Source organism: Sapajus apella, unplaced genomic scaffold (genome assembly GCF_009761245.1).
Source record: "Sapajus apella isolate SASKATOON/1434 unplaced genomic scaffold, GSC_monkey_1.0 scaffold85, whole genome shotgun sequence".
Lineage (NCBI taxonomy): Eukaryota > Metazoa > Chordata > Mammalia > Primates > Cebidae > Sapajus > Sapajus apella.
Genome location: NW_022437025.1, coordinates 6,210,368 through 6,233,748, shown reverse-complemented (window position 1 = coordinate 6,233,748; position 23,381 = coordinate 6,210,368). Strand labels below are relative to the sequence as shown.

General features: G+C 51.8%; 1 protein-coding gene across 3 annotated transcripts in view; it reads right to left on the bottom strand.

The window, feature by feature from the left end:
• PPP2R2C (protein phosphatase 2 regulatory subunit Bgamma) overlaps positions 1-23,381 on the bottom strand; it is a 237,778-nt gene that overhangs the window by 125,317 nt on the left and 89,080 nt on the right. The window contains exon 1 of one of the 3 annotated variants that reach the window (XM_032254149.1): positions 22,938-23,378. The exons of 1 other annotated variant lie outside the window; for it this stretch is intronic. In XM_032254149.1, coding sequence (XP_032110040.1) covers positions 22,938-22,965 — 28 coding nt within the window. In that variant the 5' untranslated portion in view covers positions 22,966-23,378. Of the gene's footprint in view, positions 1-22,937; positions 23,379-23,381 lie in introns of those variants that run through there. One more of the 3 variants, XM_032254145.1, reaches the window with a different exon arrangement.

Below are 23,381 nucleotides of genomic sequence, written 5' to 3'. Positions count from 1 at the left end.
CAGTGCACCTCTGCCTGCTCTAATCGTGTTTACCCTATGAATACATGGCTTTAATTTTTAATCATAAAATGAGTTCATTTCCACTAAATATGTCCTGGAGAGGAGTGCAAACACAGAGCCATGCTGGCATGAGACTGTGGACCCCCCACCCTGCCCAGCCCCTGTGGGGAGGGACTCTGGTGTCCTGCTGGCCACCTCACCCCACATCCTCATGTCATTGCACAAACCAGGCATGAGAAAGCAATATATTCAATAGGAAAACAAATCTCTAAGTCCCTGAGCACAAGGTCCCCCAGGCAGCCCACGGGCCCCTGCCTGCCACCCTGGTCCCTGCCCCAAGAGCTCTGGAAAATGGGTTCCATCCCCCACAAGGGCCTGCTCTGAGTGGCCAGAATCTTCTTTCCTCCTTTCACCAGAAGCCAAATACTGCTGGGGAATGATTTCCAGAGAAACAACCAGTCCTGGACAGAGGCGCAGGGCTCCCAGAGAAGGCTTCAGAACGCCTCGCCAGAGAGGACTAAAAAGAGCCCCACCCCCATCTGCTGGCAGAGGCTTCTCCAGGCTTCCCTGGGAGCTGCCGAGCCCCATTTTTCTAGGATTCCCTCCTAATTCTCTTTCATCGAGTTGCCTGTCCTAGATAGCTTTGCGGGTTGGAGTTCCAGCCGCAAAATTAGCTCTGGGAGACACTGGGTATGGTAGAAATGGTACTGGCTTTGCACTCAGACAAGGCTGGGGCTGAATCCCAATTCCGGCATCCCTGCTGGCTGTGCAACCCTGGGCAAGAAGCCTGGCCTCTCTGGGCTTCAATTCTCTCATCTCTGGGTGGAGTGGGGGGCTGGGCACCAACTTCAGGTGGTGTTCAAGACAAAGATGGGTGTGCTGGCTGGTATCTGGCAACTCTCCAGGCTGACAAATACAAGTGCTGGCTTCCCTTCGCTGGTCCTCAGTGCCCCATTTTAACCGGAACATAGGGTCTCTCACTTTATTGAGCAAATGGTTACCCAGTTCTTCATCTGGGTCACAGAAAAATCAAGCAACAGTTCAGCCTCACTCTCAAGCCACCAAGCACTAGAAGGAAAATGAAGATGAGCCACATGGTGGATCAGCTCGGGGCATGCCAACCCCAACCATCAAGGCATGCGAGTGAACAATGAAGGAAGGTGATGAGTGAGGGGCCTAGGAACGCCAGGAGAGGCCCCAGACACAGCACTGACCAGGCAGCAGCCTGGAGCCCCAGAGGTCCACGGAGGTCAGTGCAGACCAGAGCGAGGGCTAGATTTGGTGTCTGCAGGCCTGGGTTCAAATCTCGACCTACCTATTCCCAAGATGTGAAACCCCCACCTCAGTCTCCTTCTCTGCCAATTGGAGATAGCAATTCCATACCTGGGTGGGGGAGTAGGGTCTGGAGACAGGTGGAGACACCCTCGCCTGGTCCTGCCACCCGCCACATGCACAGCTCCTTGCTGACCTGGGACCCCGCTGTGCCCCTCCCATGCCTCCATCAGCAGACACTTCAACCCCAGAGTCTGCAGTGACTCAGGAGCTGTCCATTTTCTCCCATAGCCTCGACAGCATTCTCAGTGCCTAAACATCACTGGCTCTGATGAACATGTGCTGAACGAATTCACTTCTTCCAGGAAGCCCTCCTGGACCTGCCACCACCCAGGCTGGTAATGTAATGCTCTGGGCAGCTCAGCCCATTGTCTTGTCCACCCGACATGGTCCCATCACTGGCCACATGTCCATCTCATCTGCTCTGGGGGCTCCTCAGGACACAGACCTTGTCAATCATACTCACAGCCAGATCCCCCACTCCCAGCAAAGCGTCCAACACATAGTGTGGGCTGGATCAGCTGTGGACTGTCCAGATGAGCCCCTGTGCTGCCCCTGCCAACACTCCAGCCCCGGCCTCCCGTAGCCCAGGCTTCTCAGCACAGCCCTCAGCCTCCACCACTCTCTGGCTCTTTCCTAAACATCCCATGAGCCCCAACAAAATCCATTTGCTTATTGTGACAAATTCCATTGAAAACATGTTACGACTCAATGTGCTTCCCCTTCTGTTTCTTTCATGAGGTGGGGCGGGGGCAGGGAGGGTGATGGCAGCCACGTGAGGCCTGCTTTGCCGACTTCTCTTGGGGAGGGGGCCTGGGTTATAAATCCATCCAGCCTGTTTTATGGAGAAGGTGCTGCACGCTGATAGGTTTTTATAGCTGCCTGTTTACAAAGACAAAGCATAATGACTACTCAGCTACGCCAGGTTTGGGGATGGCCAGGGAGAGAGGACAAAGGAAACGCTCCCCATCTCCTCCACTCTCCTCCTCCTGGAAAGGCTCCCCATCTCCTCCACTCTCCTCCTCCTGGCCTCAGGGCTCTGAGGGACCTGGTCAGGTTGTCTGGGACCCAATAAATGACTCCCACTTCCTGTCTAAGTTTGAAAGCCCTGGAGAGAAAAGAATTGGATCTCTGCAGAGCCCGGCGGGTGGAGGGCTCCGTGGAACCCTCATCCCTGAGAAGGGCCTGGCTACAGGCTACAGGGAGAATGTGAACAGCGCCACCGCCCCAAAGCCAGGGACGCCCTCACCTGCTCCGCCTGCACAGGCAGTGTAGACCCAGCTACAGGCTTGACCCTTACGCTTCCAACCTCTCCCGAGCCCACAAATCACAGCGCCCCTCCTCTGCCCAGGAGCAGCCTGTGCAAGCATGGGGAGGTTGACAGGACAGCGTTGGGAGTGGGGTCCCAGCCCCAAGAGCCTGGACAGGGAGCACAAGGGACCAGGTGCCTTCTGCTTGTCAAATGTTTCTGCCAAATGGACACTGCCACCCCCTGCTGGCCTGGGGGCCATCTGTCCCTTCAGGGTGACACTGCAGGTCCCCATCAGCTCCAGATCCTGTGAACACTGGCAGTGGAGTCTAACCCCCAGGACGCAGCTGGATTTTCCTCACTTCCCAGCTGCTGGGGCCCACCCTATTTCACCCTCACCCCCTCTCTCCGCTCGTGGCTCGCTGTCCTAGGTCTTCGTGGGATCCTGTCTGGGGCCTGACCCCTCACACCTGCATGCTACTTCCCTCAACAGGCGCCTTTTCTTCCAGAGAAGACACTGGCATTTGCGGACCCAAGATAGAGTCCTCATTTCGCAGAAGAGGAAACTGAGGCCCAGAGGGCCCTGCACCCTGCACCACCTTAGAAGGATACAGCAGCCCTAACCCCTAGGCTTTCAGCCGCTGTCCCAAATTATCACATGCTGTCCCCCTGTCCCCCTGTGGTCATGCCTATGTAGCCAGAGAAGCATCCCAGTTTGGAGTTTTGATGAGAGGGTCACCTGCCACACTGGTGCTATCAACAAGGCATACGTGGAGCTCACAGGGTGAGACCAGAGGACTCCCAGCCTACCCCAAGTGTTCCCAAGCCAAAGTAAAGTAGATGACTGAGTTCCTGGCCCAAAGGCCACAGGAATGTTGGGGACCAGCTCTGTCCCGCAGAGAATCTCAGCTCTGTGATCTTCTGGAGGTACATTCACCGCTCTGGCCCAGCTCAGCAAGTGCAGGCCCCTCCTGGGAACACAGAGCCACACACACGCGTCCTGCAGGCTTGCCTGCTGCCCACAGTCTAGAAGGGCTGCCGCCATGCCTGGCTCCAGCTTCACATGGCCACACTGCAGGACACCCCTGGTTGGTTAAAGGGCAAGGGTGATTGGGGTGGAGCAGAACATCTTTCCCTGGGATGCTGAGAGCCAGGACAGATGCGTGTGGCTCCCTCCACCCGCAGTCCCACTGATCGTCATAAAGATGAGTAGGTGTGGGCCCGTTCCCAAGCATCAGACACACCTAATGCCTCACCTCCATCCACCCTTGAAGGGACCCCCCCCCAGAGAATATTCTTGTCTCTGGCTTAGAGCTGGAGATACGGGGTTGATGGAGGGGCCAATGTAGGTCAGATACACACCAGCAGTGACACAGGATGGCTGGCCCCAGGGTGGCCGGAGTCCCTCTCCACCCTGAAGATGTAAAGGCAGCAGGGACAGAGTGTGGGAGATGGAACCTGAAAGAGGAAGGAGTGGCACCAGAAGCAGCATGAAGTGCCCATGGCATCCCCCAGCCCCAGCCACCCCCACTCTGCCTCCTCAGCTGGCAGAGTCCTCCAGAAGGTCTAACCCACGAGCAAAGTCTAGACACTGCCCACCCCACCCCACTCCACCCCAGGGGCAGACACACAGTGAGCTCTCACTGAACAGGAGGGCAGCTTCCTGCCTTTCCTTCATATTCACCAAGAATGGTCCCCATCCCTAGTGCGGGCACGTGGTGTGTACCAGGTCTGGGCCCAGACCACCAGGCTGTAATGGTTTCCTATAAAACTGCTTCTGCAAGGCTGAACAAACAACATGATGGGGAGGTCGGTGTGTCCTTCTTGGAGTCAAGCCACACTGAATTAGCCAAGCAGAAAACTCAGCCCAGCGTACCTGTTTCTGCTCTGCAGTCCTCCCTACCACAGAGGCCCTGGCAAGAAGGCAAGCGCAGCCCCACCATGGACCACCTGCAAGTGGTTGGCTGATGTGGGCACCTGCAAGCCTCCTGTGGCCCCGTACCAGAGGGGCAGTGGCAGGCTGCTAAGAATGCTGCGTCCCCACCCGGTCCTGATGGTAGGAATACTTTCCACCCGGTGTGTACCCAGGGCCGCCCGTCTGCCTCAGCTAATCTACCCCTAAAGAAATGTGTCTAAATGAGCAAAAGTATGGTAAGCTTTTGCTATTTTTGAACAAGGAAATGGCACAGAGAGAGGGACCCGTGCTTCCTGTGACGTTCAGGAGGAAAAGAGTGTGTCGCTCAGGAGCAGGACAGCGGCTGCAAGGTCAGACAGATCCCAGCGGGGGTTTGGCTCTGCCCAGGCCGTTTGCAGTGCCCCGTGTTTACCAGGGAAGGCTAGGGCACTGTCTCTTATCCTATCTGCTCTTCTACCATGTAAGCTGGCCCTACCTGCATGCAAAGGTTGAGTCCAACTGCCTTTCAACCTGGGCCAGCCTGTGACTCGCTTGAACTAAATGAAAGTGACACAAGCGATGCTGAGATATCTGAGGGGTCAGGATAGGAAGGGCCGAGCAGCTCATGCCAGAAAGCCAGCTGCCATCGAAGGCGTTCAGCGGCCCTGAGACGGCACCCTGGAGAGGGGAGCCCCGCCTTCCAGCTCTCCCCACCCAGCAGGAAATGTGTGAGTGAGACAATCTCAGGCCCTCCAGCTCAGCACACACACCAGCTTGGAAGACTCACGGGTGGCCATTAGAGCAGAAGAGACAGAATAAAATGGTTGTCATCACATCACTGAGCTGCAGAGTCACGTGCTAGGTAGTACTGGTACCTGCAGCACTCACTGTGTGGCCTTCGCCCTGGGACTCAACCTCTCTGAGGTGCAGTGTCCTGATGTGCAATCGTGACGTCATTCCCACCACCTCCCAGAGGGGCGTCAAGCCCTAATGTGATCACCAACATGTCAGGACACAGAAGCGCTCAAGAAGTGGGAGCCTCCCTCCTCATCAGCAGCATCGCTATGACTTTGCCATGAAGACAAAATAGCTATGCCTGCGGAGACAGGTGGTGCAGCACCCATCTCCTGTCAGCCACCTATCAGGAGATAATGAACACGGCACAAGTCACCATGTTCTGGAGCTGAAATTAATCCTTTTTTTTTTTTTTTTTTTTTTTCTGTAAGCAAGAGAGAGACTGATGGGCTTGCTGTGATCTACAGATGACTCCAGAGCTGCATTGCATTCGTGGACTTACTCTTCTAAAAATCACCCAAACAAAAATGTTTTGGCCAATTTGGTTTTTAGTCTGGTAGACAACATCATATTCAAGTCTTTATGCAAGCCCTTACAAGCACTTCTAGCCTTATGTCATGAAATTGCATTCCTACTTGGCTAGATACAAGAATAATCTGGAATACAGGCCAACGGGCATTCATAAGAATGCTCATCTCAGCTTAACCTAAACGTCAAAAGTTGGGGCAGTTGATGTCCAACAGTGGGGAAGCTCTCCCCATCCTCCACCTGCCGCCATCTGCACCCCCAGCAGCCTTCTAGCCACGCTCCTGTGCTCTTGCATTCACCAAACACCATGCAAGGAGGCCCCGCCTTCCGGCACACCAGGCAGCTCCCAGCCTGCCCAGAAACCCTCTCCACCACAACCTTCACCTCCACTCCCCTTCCACTGCCCACTCTGGGAACTTACTGGGGGCTTTCTCACCTCTGCTGGAAGTGCTCACAACCCTTCTCTGAGCCCTCCACTCTCCTTTCCAAACTCATGGAGACTTTTGACAATTCTCAGCTCCCTCTCCCTCCCCTGCCTGGATGGATGGCCACCACACCTGCCAGGATCTGCAGCACTGTAAGTGAACGCTCCAGCAGCCCTGAACACACCACACTGTTTCCCACTGCTGTGCCATGCCCATAACGTCCCTCTTGTCATGGACGCCACCCCTCCTCCCACTGCCTACTGCTGTGGGCCACCAACCGCCACTGCCCACAGCCCTCACATCTCCGACCACCTGCTCCCAGGCTGCAACCAGGCCCGCTGCATCCCTTCCCCTCACACCAAATCACAGCCATCTGTTCTTCTCCCTGATTCCAGAAATCCTGGGGTGGGGGGCAACCCTATTCTTTCTACCTGAATCCCCCTACCTCACCCACACATCTATTATAGGCAATCGACACTAATCAGATCAATTAATCCACACATAGTTATTGAATCAATAATTATACCTACATCATGAAATATTATGCAGCCAATAAAAATTGCTAACTTAGAGTGCACAATCATATGGGAAAATGTTGACAGTGTGTTTAATATTTTGAAAGACATGAAATGTATTTAAATTACAATCTGCAGGGGGTAGTTAGAAGGAACTGCAACAAAATGCAAACTGTTTCTGGAGTAGTGAAATGAAGGATATTATTTTCCCCTCTTTATTCTACTGTCTGCATTTTCAAACATTTCTGTAATAGATAAAATAGAGAAATAAAATTAAGATCTTCTCAAAAAGAGCACCTTAACATACACACAACTTCGCTCACAGAGTCTGACGTTACGGGACACATTATTGTGATGGATTATATTTTCACAGCTTCAATAAAGAGCCTTACCTCTCCTTGGGGCTATAAAATATTCAGGGCTGTTTTTATCACCTTTCACATTGAAAGCTGGTGTAAGAACCACATCATCCAGCCCCTGGCCCCTTCGGCCAGTTCATTCCATGATAAATTGCTTCCGAAGCAGACAGGCTGACTGGAGGACAGCACACTGAACGCAGTGGAGGGGAAGCTCTGGGTGCCCCTGACGGTGAACCACGGGCTGCCTTCCCACTTCCACGGTGAGGAATTCCTATAATTTAATATTCTTGAGCTGCCGCCTTTAATAAGGAAGATATTGACTGCAATCCCCCAGTCAGGGTTTGAAACTTCACTATGGCCTGGCCACATGGAAGGGGCCATGAGGTGTCCACTCTGACCACTTACAATGAGTGCAGGCAGTCCCTGCTGTGCAGGTGGTGTGGATCCATAAAAATGAGCGTGAGCCGAGTGTGGTGGCTCATGCCTGTAATCCCAGCACTTTGGGAGGCTAGGGCAAGCGGATCACCTGAAGTCAGGAGTTCGAGATCAGCTTGGTCAACATGATGAGAGCCCATCTCTACTAAAAATACAAAAATTAGCCAGGCATGATGGCAGGCACCTGTAATCCCAGCTACTTGGGAGACTGAGGCAGAAGAATTGCTTGAACCCAGGAGACAGATGTTTTAGTGAGCTGAAATCATGCCACTGCGCTCCAATTTGGGCAACAGGGCAAGACTCCATCTCAAAAAAAAAAAAAAAGAGCATGAAAGCTGAAACCATTTAAAGCCATCCTAATAATCAATGAGGAAATTACAATTCTTCTGTGGCCTTTAAAATTTTTTCTCAAGACCTCAAAAAATCTTTTACAGACAGTTACAAATGTATAGGGAATTTTTTTTTTTTTTGAGATAGGGTCTCACTCTGTCACCCAGGCTGGAGTGCAGTGGTGCAATCATAGCTCACTGAAGCCTCAACCTCCTGTGTTCAAGTGATCCTCCAGCCTCACCCTCCTGAGTAGCTAGGATTACAGGTGCATGTCAGCATCCTTGGCTAATTTTTTATTTTTTGAAGAGATAGGGTCTCACTGTATTGCCCAAGCTGGTCTCAAACTCCTGGGCTCAAGAGATCCTCCCACTTCAGCCTCCCAAAGTGCTTGGATTACAGGTATGAGCCACAGCGTCCAGCCAGGAAAGTTTTTTCTAAATAGTATAATTAATATTTATTTAGTGCACTGTAATTTAAAGCATTAGAAACATTGAGATTTCAAGTGCCTTAATTCTTTGTAAAAGACATTGAGAGTAGTCTGCAAAGTACTTGCTACTCTTATCGTATACCTTACAATACCAAAAAAGCATACTGTCCGTGCTTTGGAGAAGTACCTTTCTCCAGATCAGCTTCTAAGATTTTATCATTTGTGCTTTCAACACTGGAAAGTATCTTCAAGAGTTCCTTTAACGTTTTCCCCAGCCTCATTTCCTCTGGGACACCTCCAACCTTCGGGGCATAGCCCCTTCCCTTGTTTATGTCAGTGCATTCGCCTTCACTCGGCTCTTCTGGCTGCATATAATAGCTTCTCAAAGGCCAGCTTCAGCTTCCCAAGATGGTGGATTTCTTCTACAACTCCATTTACCTCCAATTCAAATATCACTTCCAGCATTAACATTGTTCACGTCTTTGCTGAGCATCATCATTGTTAGCCAATTCCTTCTTTCAGTGATCTGTGTAAAATGTCATGCAGGCTCATCACTGGGTGTGTCTTAGTCTGTTTAGGCTGGTATAACAAAATACCATAGACTTGGTGGCTTATAAACAACAGGGATTTATTACTTTTTCAGTTCTGAAGGCTGGATGTCTAAGATCAAGGCACAGCAGATTTGGTGTCTGCTGAAGTTCCACTTCCTGATTCACAGACAGCCATCTTCTTGCTGTGTCCTCACATGACAGAAGGACAAGGAAGCTCTCCAAGGTCTTTTATAAGGGCACTAATCCCACCCATGAGGGCTCCATCCTCAAAACCTCATCACCCTCAAAGGCCCTACCTTTAAATACATTCACATTGGGGGTCTGGACTTCAACCTGTGAATTCGGAGGGGGAACTTAAACATTCAGGTAACAGAAGGAAAGCAAGGAGGCAGCACAATTATGTGCTTTGCTGTCTGTGCCTGAACTAACAGGTGTGTATAAACAATCAGCAATGGCCTTTGGACGATAGCTCGTGCTGAGCGGGGTGCAGGGTGCAGCGGAAGCAGGCTTGTCCAAGCACTAATGGCGTCTACTGACATGTTGTGGGGTGAGACCCTGGGCTATGTTTCAGAAAGGCCTGGGTTTCAGTCCTATCTCATGATCTGAGCTGGGTCACCTCTCATTGCTGGGCCTGGTTTTCCATGTCTGTCAGTTATAGCAATAGAAATTGACCCAGGCTAACACAAGCAAAGAAGGATGTTACTGGAAGGCTCTCAGGAACCCACAGAATCAAGGAGAGAACAGAACAGCTAGACAAGTACCCTGAGGAGGAGGAAGACCCGGAATTCAATGTCAGGAAGCCATGACTCTTCCAGTTATCCAGTGCTGTGTAACAAAGCACTTCAAAACTTAATGGCTTCAAACAGAAACCATTTATTTGGTTCATGAATCTGCAATTTGGGTAGGTCTTGGTGGGGATGGCTCATCTCTGTTCCATATGGATGCTTTGGCTGAGGGCTGGAGGCTCTACCTATAAGATGGCTCACTCACCTGCTGACAAGGTGGTGCTGCATTTTAGGCAGGCAGCTCAACCAGGGCCTTTGTTCATCTATGCATGTGCCTCTCCACAAACTGCTTGGGCTTCCTCACAATATGGTGACTGGCTCCAAGGCAGAAGTACATGACCTGTTTTTTACTTAGCCTCCAAAGCTACACAGTGTCACCTCCCCCATATTGTTGGTTCTTCTCATGATTGTGGAGTGGGAGATCCATGCTTAGCAAGACAAGAGTCATGACATCTGCCATGATATCTAACCACAAAAAATTCTACCAGAAACAAAAACTGACATCTAACCATATAAAATCAATGCTAACAGAAACAACAAACCAAGGGTCAGCATTTGCAACAGAGATGACAATGACAGCAGAGAAACAGGCAAAGAATGTGCACAAAAAGACTTACAATTGAATACATGCCATGGTCAATAAATATAAGAAAGGAAGCTCAGCCTCACTGAAAACTGCTTTAAAAGAACACAGACTGTAATCCCAGCTTCTTGGAAGGCTGAGAGACAAGAATTGCTTGAGCCTGGGAGGCAGAGGTTGCAGTGAGCCAAGATTACACCACTGCACTTCAAAAAAAAAAAAAAAAGAACACAGCAATTTTTGCCATAATATTGGCAAATATTAAATATTTTGAATCTAGTCACCACTAGCAATGCTCTGGGGAAAGGGAGTTGCTACTGCCAGTTTAGTCATCAGGAAAAGTTGACATTAAATGAAGATACTTCAGAAAGACCAAACTCTCAGAAGCAGCCATTCCACACCCTAGGGAAATAACCAAATATGAATGCAAAAAGGTACAAAGATGCCCTCACAACACTGCTCACGATCCTAAACCAACCATAACTTCTGATACTCGCCAGCAAGGAACTCATTAAAATACGTAGAAGAAGCATGTGACTGATATTACCAATGATGATGGGTGCTATGGGATGAAATGTACCCGCTCCCCAAGGTTCCTTTGTTAAAGTCCTAACCCTCAGAATGTCAAAATGTAACTGTTTTTGACAAAAAGGAACTTTAACTTTAAAATGCAGTCATGTGGATGGGCCCTAACCCAATATGCCTGGTGTCCCTCTCAGGACATAGACACACACAGGAAAGACCATGTGAAGACACAGTGGGGAGACGTTCACCTACAAGCCAAGGAGAAAGGCCTCAGACGAGTCAGTCTTGCCAACACTTTGATCTTGGACTCCAGGCTCCAGCACTGTGAGCCGGTAAGTTTCTGTTGTTTCAACCACCCGGTCTGTGGCACTTTGTTTTACAGAAGGCCCAGCCAGCTAAGACAATGAGCTGTGTATTTTCTAACCTAGAAAGCTCCCATATCATTAAGGGAAAATTTTAAAGATTACAAAATAGCATACGCACACAGTAGATGCTCAAAAACCATTTTTCAGTGAATGAAAAAATGTTCCACAATGTCAGTAGGATATAATCCAAACTCCTTATCTTGGCATTGGAAGCCTTTCACAAACAGACCTACCTGCTACTTCCCATCCCCCTCCAGCTCCTCTCTCCATCCCGCCCCCACATATCCTCTAAATCTCGCTGGCCCACAGACCCCTCTCTATACAGGATGCCCTCTCCCAAGATGCCAGCCTTTACCCCTGCTGCAGCCAAGGCCCAGAATCCTTCTACCTGATCCACCTGGGCACCACCTATTTGGCTTTGCAGATTCAGCTCAGACATCGACTCTTCCAGGAAGGCGTCCCTGACCTCCTAGCCACCAAATGAGTCTGGACTCTGTGTCTCACAGCACTGTGCACATCTGGACATTGAGGGAGGGAGAGGGGAGGGTCAGGGGTTGAGTGAGGTTGTTTCCGGTACAGGATTCTTAGTAGGGTTTTTTGGTCTGAGAATGTAAAGGTTTGTTTTGTAGGGTCATGTGGCAAAAATGGCAAGTCATCCACCAAGATGCAGGTTCTTCCCACTGCAGAGTGTCCCCTGGGCTACCCAGCCAGGGACTACATTTCCCAGCACCTCTTGCATAAGATGGGACCACGTGATTAGCTCTGGCCAATGGAATGCAAGGAAAGTCACATGTGCCGCTTCTGGGCCAAAGTGTTTAAGGAGGGAGTGCGCCTTCCCCACACCCTCTTCCCCAGAGAATGGAGAGGATGCCTGAGCCAACAGATGAGAAAGGTCTGGAGCTCCTTACCACTCTGTGGAAGAGACCTGGCCAACTGGGATCATCCACAGTGAACTGTCACAAGGGGATAAACTTCTATGGTATCAAGCCCCTGGAATGTGGGGGTTTCTTTGTAACTGATATTAATCAGAGTAACAAATTGTCCTCAGCATCCAGACTTCCCAAGAGAACGTCTCTCTTCCCTCAGAAAGTGCTGGCCCCACTGTATGCAGTGACCAGCTGAGGGATGTCTCCCCTACAGAATGTAAACACCCTGTGGGCAGGCAGGGGCTGCCCCGGTTCCTGCCATGTCCCCATCATAGGGGTAAGAAAGGGACTCGCAGGCACCAGGCCCATGGAGCACATGGCATGCACCATCTCATTCAACACCCACCACAGCCCGGAGAGGATGGTGCAGCCGTGCTCACCCCAGCTCAGATGTAGTCACCTGGGTGCAGCCTGGCTGGACAGCTCACCGGAGATCATTTAGCCAGGGAGTGGCGAGGGCACCACTCTGCGGAGAGGGGTCCTGGAGGAGAGAGGTGCAGACCCAAGGCCGATGCCCAGGTCCAGGCAACTGCTTCTCAGCCTTGCAGACCCATAGGGCAAATAGAAACCAGGCACAAATTAGGGACAGTGGGGGTGACACTGTAATCTCTAAAATAATAATGAAGGTGGATTACCTGAGGTCAGGAGTTCAAGACCAGTCTGGCCAACATGGTGACACCCAGTATCTAGTAAAAACACACAAATTAGCAGGCGCCTGTAATCCCAGCTACTCGGGAGGCTGAGGCAGGAGAATCACTTAAAGCTGGGAGGCAGAACTTGCAGTGAGCCAAGATTGCACCATTGCACTCCAGCCTGGACAACAGAGCGAAACTCCATCTCAAAAAAATAAAATAAAATAATAACAAATGTCTTTAACAAGTTGGTGGCCCGAAAGGGGGATGGAGGCCAGGTCTAGATCGAAAAACACAAGGGACACAGCAGCCAAACGCAGGTGCGGGACTTTGGGTCCTGAGCCAAACCACCCAACCGTCAGAGACATGTCTGAACAACTGGGGGCACTCATAAAACAGACCAGGATTTAGGTGACAAAGAATCAGGACGTTTTGTGAAGTGGGATAACAGCACTGGGCTATAAGAAACGCCCTCAACACTCAGAGATGCCTGCAGATGGAATGGGGAAATGACAGGAGTCTTGGATTTGCCTAAAAATTCTTTAGCCAAAAGCAGGGGAGAGTAAATGAAGGAAGTACAGCAAGATCTTGATAGATTGGCAGCAGTTCAATAGACTATTTTCTCACAGATACGAAGAAGTTTCTTCTCTTGTAACAGTTGGCCAGCAGTCTCTTCCACAGAGTGATGAGGGGCTCCAGGGAGCAGCATCCTCTCCCTTCTCTGGGAAAGAGGAAGTGGGGAAGGTGCACTCTGGCCCAGAATGGCACAAATTTGAAAGTCTGCATCAAAACATTTTTGAAATTGTACAAAACATTCAGAAGCTAGTCATGATCATGAAAAAGCTCTCTTTTATTGAGATTAACGTACAGAGTGTGCACTATTTCATTCAACTCTGCCTGAAAGCCTTGGTGGTTGGGAGCTCTCTCTCTGCTTCAGAGATGGGGAAGTTGCCCAGAGGCTGAAGAAGCTACCAAGGGCACAGCAGCTGTGCCAGACACAGAGCCCAGGCCCGGGAGCCCAAGCCCAGGTCCAGCCTCCAGCAGCAACGGTCCTGGTCCTGGGGAGCGGTGGGGGAGGCACTGCAGGAGGCCAGGCTGGCCCAGAGGAGGGACTTGGTCTCCAGTTGCAGATCCCATCCCTGCTTGGGGCAGCCCTCACCCCCACTGGGAACCTCTGAGCAGCCTTTGTTCTGCCTCAATGGGACATTCAGCCCCGGGTTCTGGAGGACAATGGCCCCCACTGTGTAAGGAGGCCAGTGCCCGTTGTGGGCAGCACAGGAGCCCCCAGGTGTGCCCTGCTCCAGGCTGGCTGGCAACTAACTAACTGCCTCCTGGTCTCAAGGAGAGGAGCTGGACGCTGTCAGGGGACAAGTGTTATGCCACGATGCACACACTGTTCCTCCTGCCAGGAATGTGCTAGAATGCCATGTCCCAGCACACAATCACCTCCCCACCTGGAAATGCAACCTAACCTTCAGTGCCGGACCACCTGTCCACCTGTAGCCTCTGCCAACGCCATCCACCTGTGCGGCAGAGGGTGTCTCTCCTCCTGCTGACCCTTCTCAATTGCCTTCCATCACAACACGGACAGCAAGAGCACCAAGCCAGGCAGTCTAGGTTCAAATCACAAAGCCTCCCAAGGGTGATGCATAATCAGAACGCAACGGTCCACCTGTCCCTGCCCTGTGGGTCCCAGCCGATCAATGTAGCAGTCCAGAGTGTGGGTTTGGCGGGCTGCATTCAAAACCCAGGTCTGTCTCTTACAAACCATGGACACTGAGCAACTCCTCAGCCTCAGTTTTCTCCTCTGTAAAATAGGGAAATAATACACACATCAGGTTTGGGGCATCTCCAGTAAGATGCACGTAGCCTCATGTCCAGCATATAGTATTACAGTATGTAGCCAATAAATGGTGAATCATAATAATGGCCATTGTGTTTGTTTTGTGATTATTTCATATTGATGTCCACATGGGTCATTCTGCCCGAGGGCTGACTGGAGAGGTGTCTGTCTTTGCAGGGCCCAGTATAGCTAACAGGACTCTCCAGGGTGCTGAGGGATGTGCCCACTCCTCCAGCAGCTCCAGACTCTCTCCTGAGAAGCAGCTCGGTTCCTCAGTGACACCCAAGACACTGGGAGAGGGAGTCCTCATTTCAAGGAGGACACAGCCCTGCTCCTCAACTTTGTATGTCTAGCACCTAATGCTGCCCTGGCACATAATGGGGATCAGTCAATATCTGCTGAACAAAAGGAAAAAATGTTCAACTTCATTGGTATGCAGATGTGAATTACAACAAATATTTTTCATCTTTGATATTTGCAAAGGTCAAACACATTAGACTACCTAATGCTGATCAGCATGCGGTAAAAGAGAGAAACTTTCTAGAGAATCATTTGGCGATGTATGTCAACAACATTAAAAATGCTCGTGATCTTTATATGAAATAGCACGTGTGGAATTCCCTCTGAAGAACATCATTACAGGGTTAAGGGGAGCAATGAGAGTAAGGGGGTCTTCCCACACACAAATGGTATTCATTCCTGCAGTGTTAGTTATGAAAATAAGAAAGGAAAGGAGAGAGGAAGAGAGACAGAGAATGAGAGAAAGAGAGAGGGAGGGAAAGGAGAGAGGGAGGGAAGGGAGGGAAGGAGGGAGAGAGGGCCAAACTAAATATCTAGCCATAAGGAGATGATTAATTGAACTACTGAACTATGACACATCCATCACAGGAATAGTATGCAGCCAATAAAATGATGGTGGTAAATATGTGTACCGTGTGACTTGGGGGCGGGGCCAAGGTAACCAGTCACCTCTCTTCCTTGCTAGGACTTGAGACTACACAGAGAAGATTGGCCCCAAGACAGAAATCCAAAAATCTGCTTTATTAATGGTAAACTGGAGGGAAAAAAATGAGCTACAGCCCCCATTCCACCTCCCCACCCCTTGGACCTGTGGCGGCAGCGGGGGGGGGGGGGGCCATCTAGCCTGTAAAGTAAGAGAACTGTTGGCCTCTCCCCTATCAAGTGACCGGGAAGTTAAAGACCTGTGGACCCAATGAATGAGAGAGGAGCAGGGACCTTTAATATTGTAACCCCTCCCTATAGAGAAGAGCTGCCCAATGGATGGCAGGTTCTCACCATTTCCACCAATCACAAAAGCCAAGGGGTTAGGAGGCGGGGCCAAGGAATTCACCCTACCCAGAGTTCCAGCAGAGCAGGACCAACCCTATAATTTGTAGGAGCAGGGAAAAATTAAAATGCAGAACCTCTTCTTCAAAAAGCAAAGGAAAAGCTTCAATAAAGGTACTAAGATACAAAGCTTTTTCATGTCTTCCATATCTTGTCATGGTGTTTTTTGCTATTTATGTCAATTGAAACTTTAAAAAAAAAAAGCTTAAACTCTTAGCATGCGTTTTATCACTCACCATCCTACTGTGCACTTCCAACTTTAAATATAAACATAAGAGCATGTAACTGGCATACAGACTCACCAAAATGCACAAGTTATATTTTGCATCTGGATTTTGTTCTTACCAGAGCAGTGGAAACTTTAGGAAACTAACTCAACTGTTTTTGTTTGTTTGTTTGTTGTTTTGGGGATGGAATTTTGCTCTGTCGCCCAGGCTGGAGTGCAATGGCACAATCTTGGCTCACTGCATCCTGTGTCTCCCGAGTTCAAGCCATTCTCCTGCCTGAGCCTCCCAGGTAGCTGGGACTACAGGCATGCACCACCACACGTGGCTAATTTTTTTGTATTTTTAGTAGAGGTGGGGTTTCACCATGCTGGCCAGGCTGGTCTCGAACTCCTGACCTCAAGTGATCTGCCGCCTCGGCCTCCCAAAGTTCTGGGATTATAGACAGGAGCCACTGCACCCAGCCTCAACTGTTCCTATTTCACTTCCGGATACATGTACATTCTACCGACACCCTCTATCCCTGGTTCAATGATAAACAAGGCAGGACTAGGAGGAAAAGGAACCGGGGGTGCCCTATTTCTCCCTTCCCTTCTGTGTCATCATTTTCAGCGTCAGTGATTGGCAAATACAGTCATGTAATACACATTAAGAAAAGACGCCATAGGGTTCCTGCGTCATTCATGTTTCTTAGAAGTCACTGCATTAGAACATCAGTGCCTTGGAGTGTCCGTTGAAAGCGTGGCTCCTGCCTGTGAAACCACAGACACACTGATAGGGTGCATGAGCCATCCACCATGCCTGGGGCTCAGCTGCTCAAGTGAACACAGGTAGGTGCTGTGGGAGCCACCATGTCGAACCCTGGACTCGTCTCCTGCACATGCCCCTCTGCTCATTCCCACGCTCCCCGGTCCCAACAGACTTTACTTACAAAACACAGGAGCCAAGGTGAAATTCTTAAAAATGTCAGGATAGCAACAGCAGAGCATGAACCCAAGCACAGGTCCTTGTGAGGGTAGGGTCCTAGATGACCACATAAGTTGCACATCCATGAAGCCAGCCCTGGAGCAAAGCCCTGGGAAATTCTTATCATCTCATGCAAAGCTAGAAAAGTAGTCTTCAAAATTGCTGATACAGAGAGATTACAGCTTTCATTAAAAACAGACACAGGGATTTAAAAAAGACTGGAAGGAAACACCCCAACTGCTGAGAGTGTGGCCCTCTGCTTGGTGGACTCTTAGGGGTTCACTGTCCTTCTGTTACTCCCCACCATGCTCTCCGTGGAGCCTAGCACTTCATACAGTGGCTCTTCCAGTCTCAAAGCCTAAACACTTCTTACCAAAATACCCCTTAGCTCTGCAAGCTTTAAGGAGAAACACTAAAAACTGTAGCAAATAACAACAGCCAGGAGACGGAGTGGAAAAATTTCATTAGAATTTGATTTCCAGCCTCCAGAAAGAAAATGAGAAAAACCCTGCTCTGTGACTGCGCCAAGCTGTAAGCTAGGGTTGATTAAAAAGAAACTAGCACATTGCTTACAGCAGGGGCGTAGGAGCTGGCCTACACTATGGTTTGGGGAAATTGACAGCAATCGCCTTTTACACGTGTAGAACTTCGGAGTCCACATGGCCCTGGTTCCTCAGAGCCCCATGACATAAACCCAGGGCACTCAGCGGTGCAGGGAAATTGAGGCTCAGAAAGTGATACGATTCGATGGAGGACACCCCACCACGGAAATGGAGCCCACACCCACTGTGAAGCCCAAAGGAAGCTTATGTAAGTGGCATTTCCAAATGGAAGCAAAAGGAACACAGAATCTGAACAGTCCACATGTTGATTTTCACAAGTCAAAGGCTGACTCTCCCTAATCTCCCTCTGTGCCACCACTAATGTCTGCCCACTTAGGCTCAGTTTCCCCATAGGTTGGGGGCGGAAGTTGGGCTAGCCAGTTTGATGACAGTCCTAAGGGCTAGTCTAACTCTGGCCCCTAAAGAATAGACATCATCACTTACTGATTATACTTATTATGAATAAACTGAGTCTCAGAGAGACCGTGTGACCTGCCCACTATTACAGACCCAGGGTCAGACCCCACCAGGAACTCACATCTCCCAACACCAGATTTTAGACTCTCTTATCTGGCCAAAAATACCTCCTCAATAGGACTGAGGATGGAAAACCAGAAATTGGCAACCCTGACTTGAGTGAAATGAATGCGGATTCTTAAAACAGAAAGCAGGCTGGGCACGGTGGCTCACGCCTGTAATCATAGCACTTTGGGAGGCTGAGGCAGGCAAATCACAAGGTCAAGAGATGGAGACCATCCTGGCCAACATGGTGAAACCCCGTCTCTACTAAAAATACAAAAATTAGCTGGGCATGGTGGCGTGTGCTGCAGTCCCAGCTACTCGGGAGCCCAAGGCAGGAGACTCACTTGAACTCGCTGAGTCCATGGCACTGCACTCCAGCCTGGTGACAGAGTGAGACTCTGTCTAAAACAAACAAACAAACAAACAAAATCAAAACAGAAAGCAAAAATTCCTCTGGGTTTTATGTATGTCAAGTCTTAGCTGTGGGTTACAGATCAGCTCCTGGTTTTCTTGATAAGCAGTCAAGACTATGTGAATTGGAGTGCTATTGGCAAGTAACAGAGACTTGACTTCCATGTAACCGGAAGTTCAGAGGTGGGCTGGACATCAGGCGTGGAGTCCCTGGATCTCACTCACTCTGCCCCGCCATCAACAGTGGTGGCCTAAGACTTGCTCCCCTCATGGTGTCAAGATGGCTGCCAGCCACCACAGGGTTTCCCTGTTCCCATGACAAGAGAAGGACCAACTTAACTGCGGTTCTCCCTACTTTCCACTCAACCTCCAGAACTGACTCCCATGTCCATTCTGGAACCAGTTACTGCAAGGGGAATGAGATCACCCTGGCACTAATCAGATCCAGCTATGGCCCAAGATCTCTTGCTAGGAACCATATATGTTCTCCCTGGGAGAAGAGAGACTAGCTGTTGGGGAGATCAGCTGCAAGGTCCACCATAAGGGTGTAAATTTTGCTGAATGCTGAGTCTCATACCAGCAGCACCGCCTCTTCAGTGTGGTTTCCTCGTCAGAAAATTGATGGTATCCAGGGCACGACCAGTTCAAAATCTGAAGACAATTCCACGCAGGAAAACCTGCCTGCCTGCCACATTCAGACAGGCCCGGGACCCCATGCTGACCTTACCAATTCCCAAGCACCCTTCGCTTTCCCAACTGTAAAATCAGGACAATTCTGTGGGAAAAAACAGACTACTCTGAAATCATGCAGGACATCTAGGGATGGGAGTTAGGAAGACAGGGCTACCTCCTTTGTGCGGACACAGAAAGCACGACTGTCCAACAGTGTGTGGTGAGATGCTCAAAGGAGAGGAAGCTGTGCCTCTGGCCTCAGCTGAAAAGCGTGCTCCGAAAGTGCCTTACCCGTCAGGCACGTGAGAGGGACTGTGGCTCCCCAGAGAGAGGATCTACCTGGTCAGCCTCAGGCACCTCCCCTTGGCTGAGCTCCTGTGTCTTGGTCATCACTGCCTGCCCAGGGGAGGATGCTTAGCAAATGGTGCTAAGCAAAGGAAGGATGGATGGGTTTTGTAAGTTCAGTCTAGTCTGGAAACGCTTATTCCACTCACCCTAAAGCTAAGTCCTGGGGCCTTCTGCAAAAAAGAAAGAAAAGAGCCAGGAAGAGTCCTTCCTGGAACTGCATCCAGCTCTTGAGAAATGCCTAACCAGATGGAGACTTCCTAGCACCCTCCAGGGTCCAGGGCCCTATCAGCTGCACTGCTCTCCCCACAGCCTGACCCAGTTCATGCAAAGTTCTCTGTGCCCCCAGGTGGCCTGCAGGCACACCTAATGATCACCACAACCCTCAGTGCGGTTGAGCTCAGCCAAGAGTAAGCCGCCTCAACTCTGCCACCAAAATAAAAAAAAAAATAAAAAATCCAACCTGCTCTGACTAATTCACACCAAGATGTAAATGACTAACAAAACCTAAACTTTTCCCAAAATGTTTGAGATTTTACAAGAGACTCAGGAACTCAAGCAGGGCTCCCACTGGCAAAGATGACATTTGACATGGGTCCCAAAGGATGAGAAGGAGTCAGTGGTGAGAATGGCAGGAGGTGGGTATTCCAGGGAGAGGAACAGCCAGTGCAAATGACCTGAGGCAAGAAAGAAAATGGCCTGCTGAAGGAACAGGAGGTAGAGCAGAGTAGCTCAGGTGCAGAGGGGAAGTGTAGAACAGGAATTTACACACCTGGTTCTTTTGCAAACTGAGTTTTAGCATGCACTATTTGCCCACAGGCTCTTCCAGTTATAAGGCGAATAAATAATAACAATTTATTAAATGCCTCCAACGAGCCCAGCACTGTGCTAGGGACTTTCTATATCAGCAAAATCACTGATCATTCCAGCAACCCTGTATGAAAGGTCACTATTATTTCTCCCTTTACAAAGGGAAAGCGAAGCTTGGGAAAGCATAGTAACGTGTCCAAGGCTGCACAGCAAGTCAGGAGTCAGAAGCCGGAGTTTAACCAGACTCCCATCTGACATTCTGATATTCAAATCTGGGACCTACCCTGTGCTCTGAGCATGAAATATAGTCAGGATGCAACAGTGTGAAAGTGTGTTTTTAATTAGGGGGGCCAGAATTCTCCTATCATTCTACCTGTAATAATGACTATTACTGTTTCTTGCTCTGATCCTGCTCTCTCTGCATCCCCAGCACCTGAGCCCTATGCCCTGCACACACTGGCACTCAGGCTGGACCAGGGACAAGGCCAGGCCTCGGTTTGTTCATCTGAAGGTGGGGATAAGGCACAGGTGCACCCCGTGTGAGGTCCCAGCACACAGCAGGTGCTCAGCATCCTTTGGCTGCACGTTAGCAATGCACAGGGCTCCTTCATCACCACTGCACCTGCTCCTCAGAAACCCCCAGATCCTGCAGAAAGGATTCACTCCCATTTCACAGATGGGGAAACAGTCCTGGTGAGAAGACAGACCTCAAGGTCACACAGCTCCCTGACAGAATACAGGCCACACAAGGGCAGGGAGTCTTTGCCCAGTCCCCAGGGATAAAGCAGTGCCTGGTGTCTGCAGGAAGGGTTGAATAGCACTGCTCGGACTCACGGAACTGTGATGTCCTGGTTGTTGTCCTCTGCTGAGAGCTGGTGAATTTATGAAAGAAGGGGACAGGCAGGGTGCAGAGGGAATTCATGTTTGAAAATGTCCACCACGGCGCTTTTTACGCCTAGTCCCACAACGAGCCATCCCATCATCACCCCCAACGTAGAGATGAGCAAACAGAGGCTAGCTACAGGAAGCCAGACCACAGCGAACCCGGGAGCAGCGGGGCAACCCGCCAAGATCCGCTCTCGGCCCGAGCCAGGCCACCGGGGCACGGGCCAACAACCCGGCAGCTTCCTCCAGCCCTCTGCCGCTGCAAGCTGCGAGCAGAAAGCACATCCCCGACCCACGCTGATCCCGACTCAGCCTGGCCAAGGCAGGCGACAAAGGGCCGCTCTCAGCTCCCCGGGCCTCCCAAAGCCGCGGCCGGGTCGGAGCCTCACCCGGCCGGAGGCGCGGGCAGCCCTGCCCCTCTCCCGCACACACCCGGCGGCGAAGCGTGACTCAGCGGTTCTCCTGCCAGGAGCGGGCGCGGCCCCTGCAGCCACCCTCCGCCCAGGTCCCACGCCCAGCCTCTGCCTCCCGGGCCTGGGCGCCCCGAGCCCGCCCGCACCCGCGCCCGCGCTGCGCTCCCCCGGCCTCCGCTGGGCTCCGGCTCGGCTCGGCTCGGCCTCATTTCCGGCAGAGCCAGGCGTCGAGGAGGCAGACCCTGCTGCGGGAGCCCGGTCCCCGCCGCCCGGCCCACTCGGTCTCCCTGACACCGGCACCCACGCGCACCTGCCCCGCGGGACCGGTGCCCGGGGCCCCTCCCACTGGAGCACCCACCCGGGAACCCGCTCACACTTCTGCGGCCCGGCTGGCAGCCCCCGGGTTAGCGGCTGAGCGTCCCTGCACCCGGGCAGGGCTCCAGCACAGGCGGCCCCGCGCCCAGACCTCCCGGTCCCCATCCTCCATCGGGGTCACTCCGCGGGCCCTGTCTGCGCAGGGAAGCTGTCCCCACTGTTCCCCCAGCAAGGCAGAGCAGGGAGCCCCTGAAGTTCCAGGCCTGTAAGAGAGGGGTGCTGACCCACCAGCCTCGGGGTAGGATGGGGGTGGGGGTTGGGCTTGTAGGGCCAACTTAGGGGATTTTAAACAGGGCCTGTTTGGGATGGCATGCCCCACTTTTTTGGAAAATCCCGACAGTTGGCCCAGCTGCTTCTGTCTCAATATAACTCACCAGGAATAAAAAGGCCAGCCCCAAACCAGTCGCCTTCTCCCTCCCACTCAGGGACCCTGCCTCCGGAGGACAGGGAGGGGCCCAGGCAGGCGGGCCTCCCAGGAGGACCTGGCAATGGATTATTTTTTTACCCCCGAGTCCCTCTTCTTCTCCAGGGAGAGGGTAGCCTAGAAAATTCTGTGGGCTTTGGGCAGGGCTGAAATGGCAAATCTAGGATTTTAAACCATTAAATTTCCCCGGGAATTCTTCACCGGATTAGCCACAGGCATGGTCTTTTAAAAAATGATGGTCAGGGCCGAATCAGGATGCCACTTGGCCTGGGAGAAGAAAGCTGCCTCCCGGAGGGCGTCGCGGAGGAGGGCGCTGCCCTGTCCGGGCGCTGGGCAGCAGAGGCCGGTGCCCTCGGACTCCCTCCCTCCTGGGCCCCGGGCAGGGTGGGATGGGGTGGGGGTGGGGTGGGGCGGGGGGACACGACACACATCGCGCGGTCCAAACCTTCGGAGGGCATTCGGTGCGACGGCATCCCCACGCCGCGGCCGGCCGGAGGGGTCTCAGACAACACGTACGTTACCTTCAGTCACATAGCTGTGGTCCCGCAGGAAGCTGTGGTTAATTTTCCGCGTGTCCGTGTCCTCGCCCATTGAAGGCCGTGCCCGGTGCCCTGGGCATGCCCCGCCGCCACACACCGATGCAATCCGCAGAGGTCGCGCCGGGCGCGCGGGCCATGCCGCCGCAGCCTAGCAGGGGCGCGGGCCGCCGGGGCCCCGGAGGGAGGGCATCGCGGCCTGGGGACGGGCGGGGGCGGCCGGGGGCGGGCGCCGCGGTCAGGCGAGCGCGCGGCGGGCGGGCGGCGGCCGCGGGTTCGGGCGGGCCGGGGCCCAGGCGCGCATCCCGGCCGGCCCGTGCGCGCTGCGTCCGTGCGCCCGGCGGCGGGGCCTG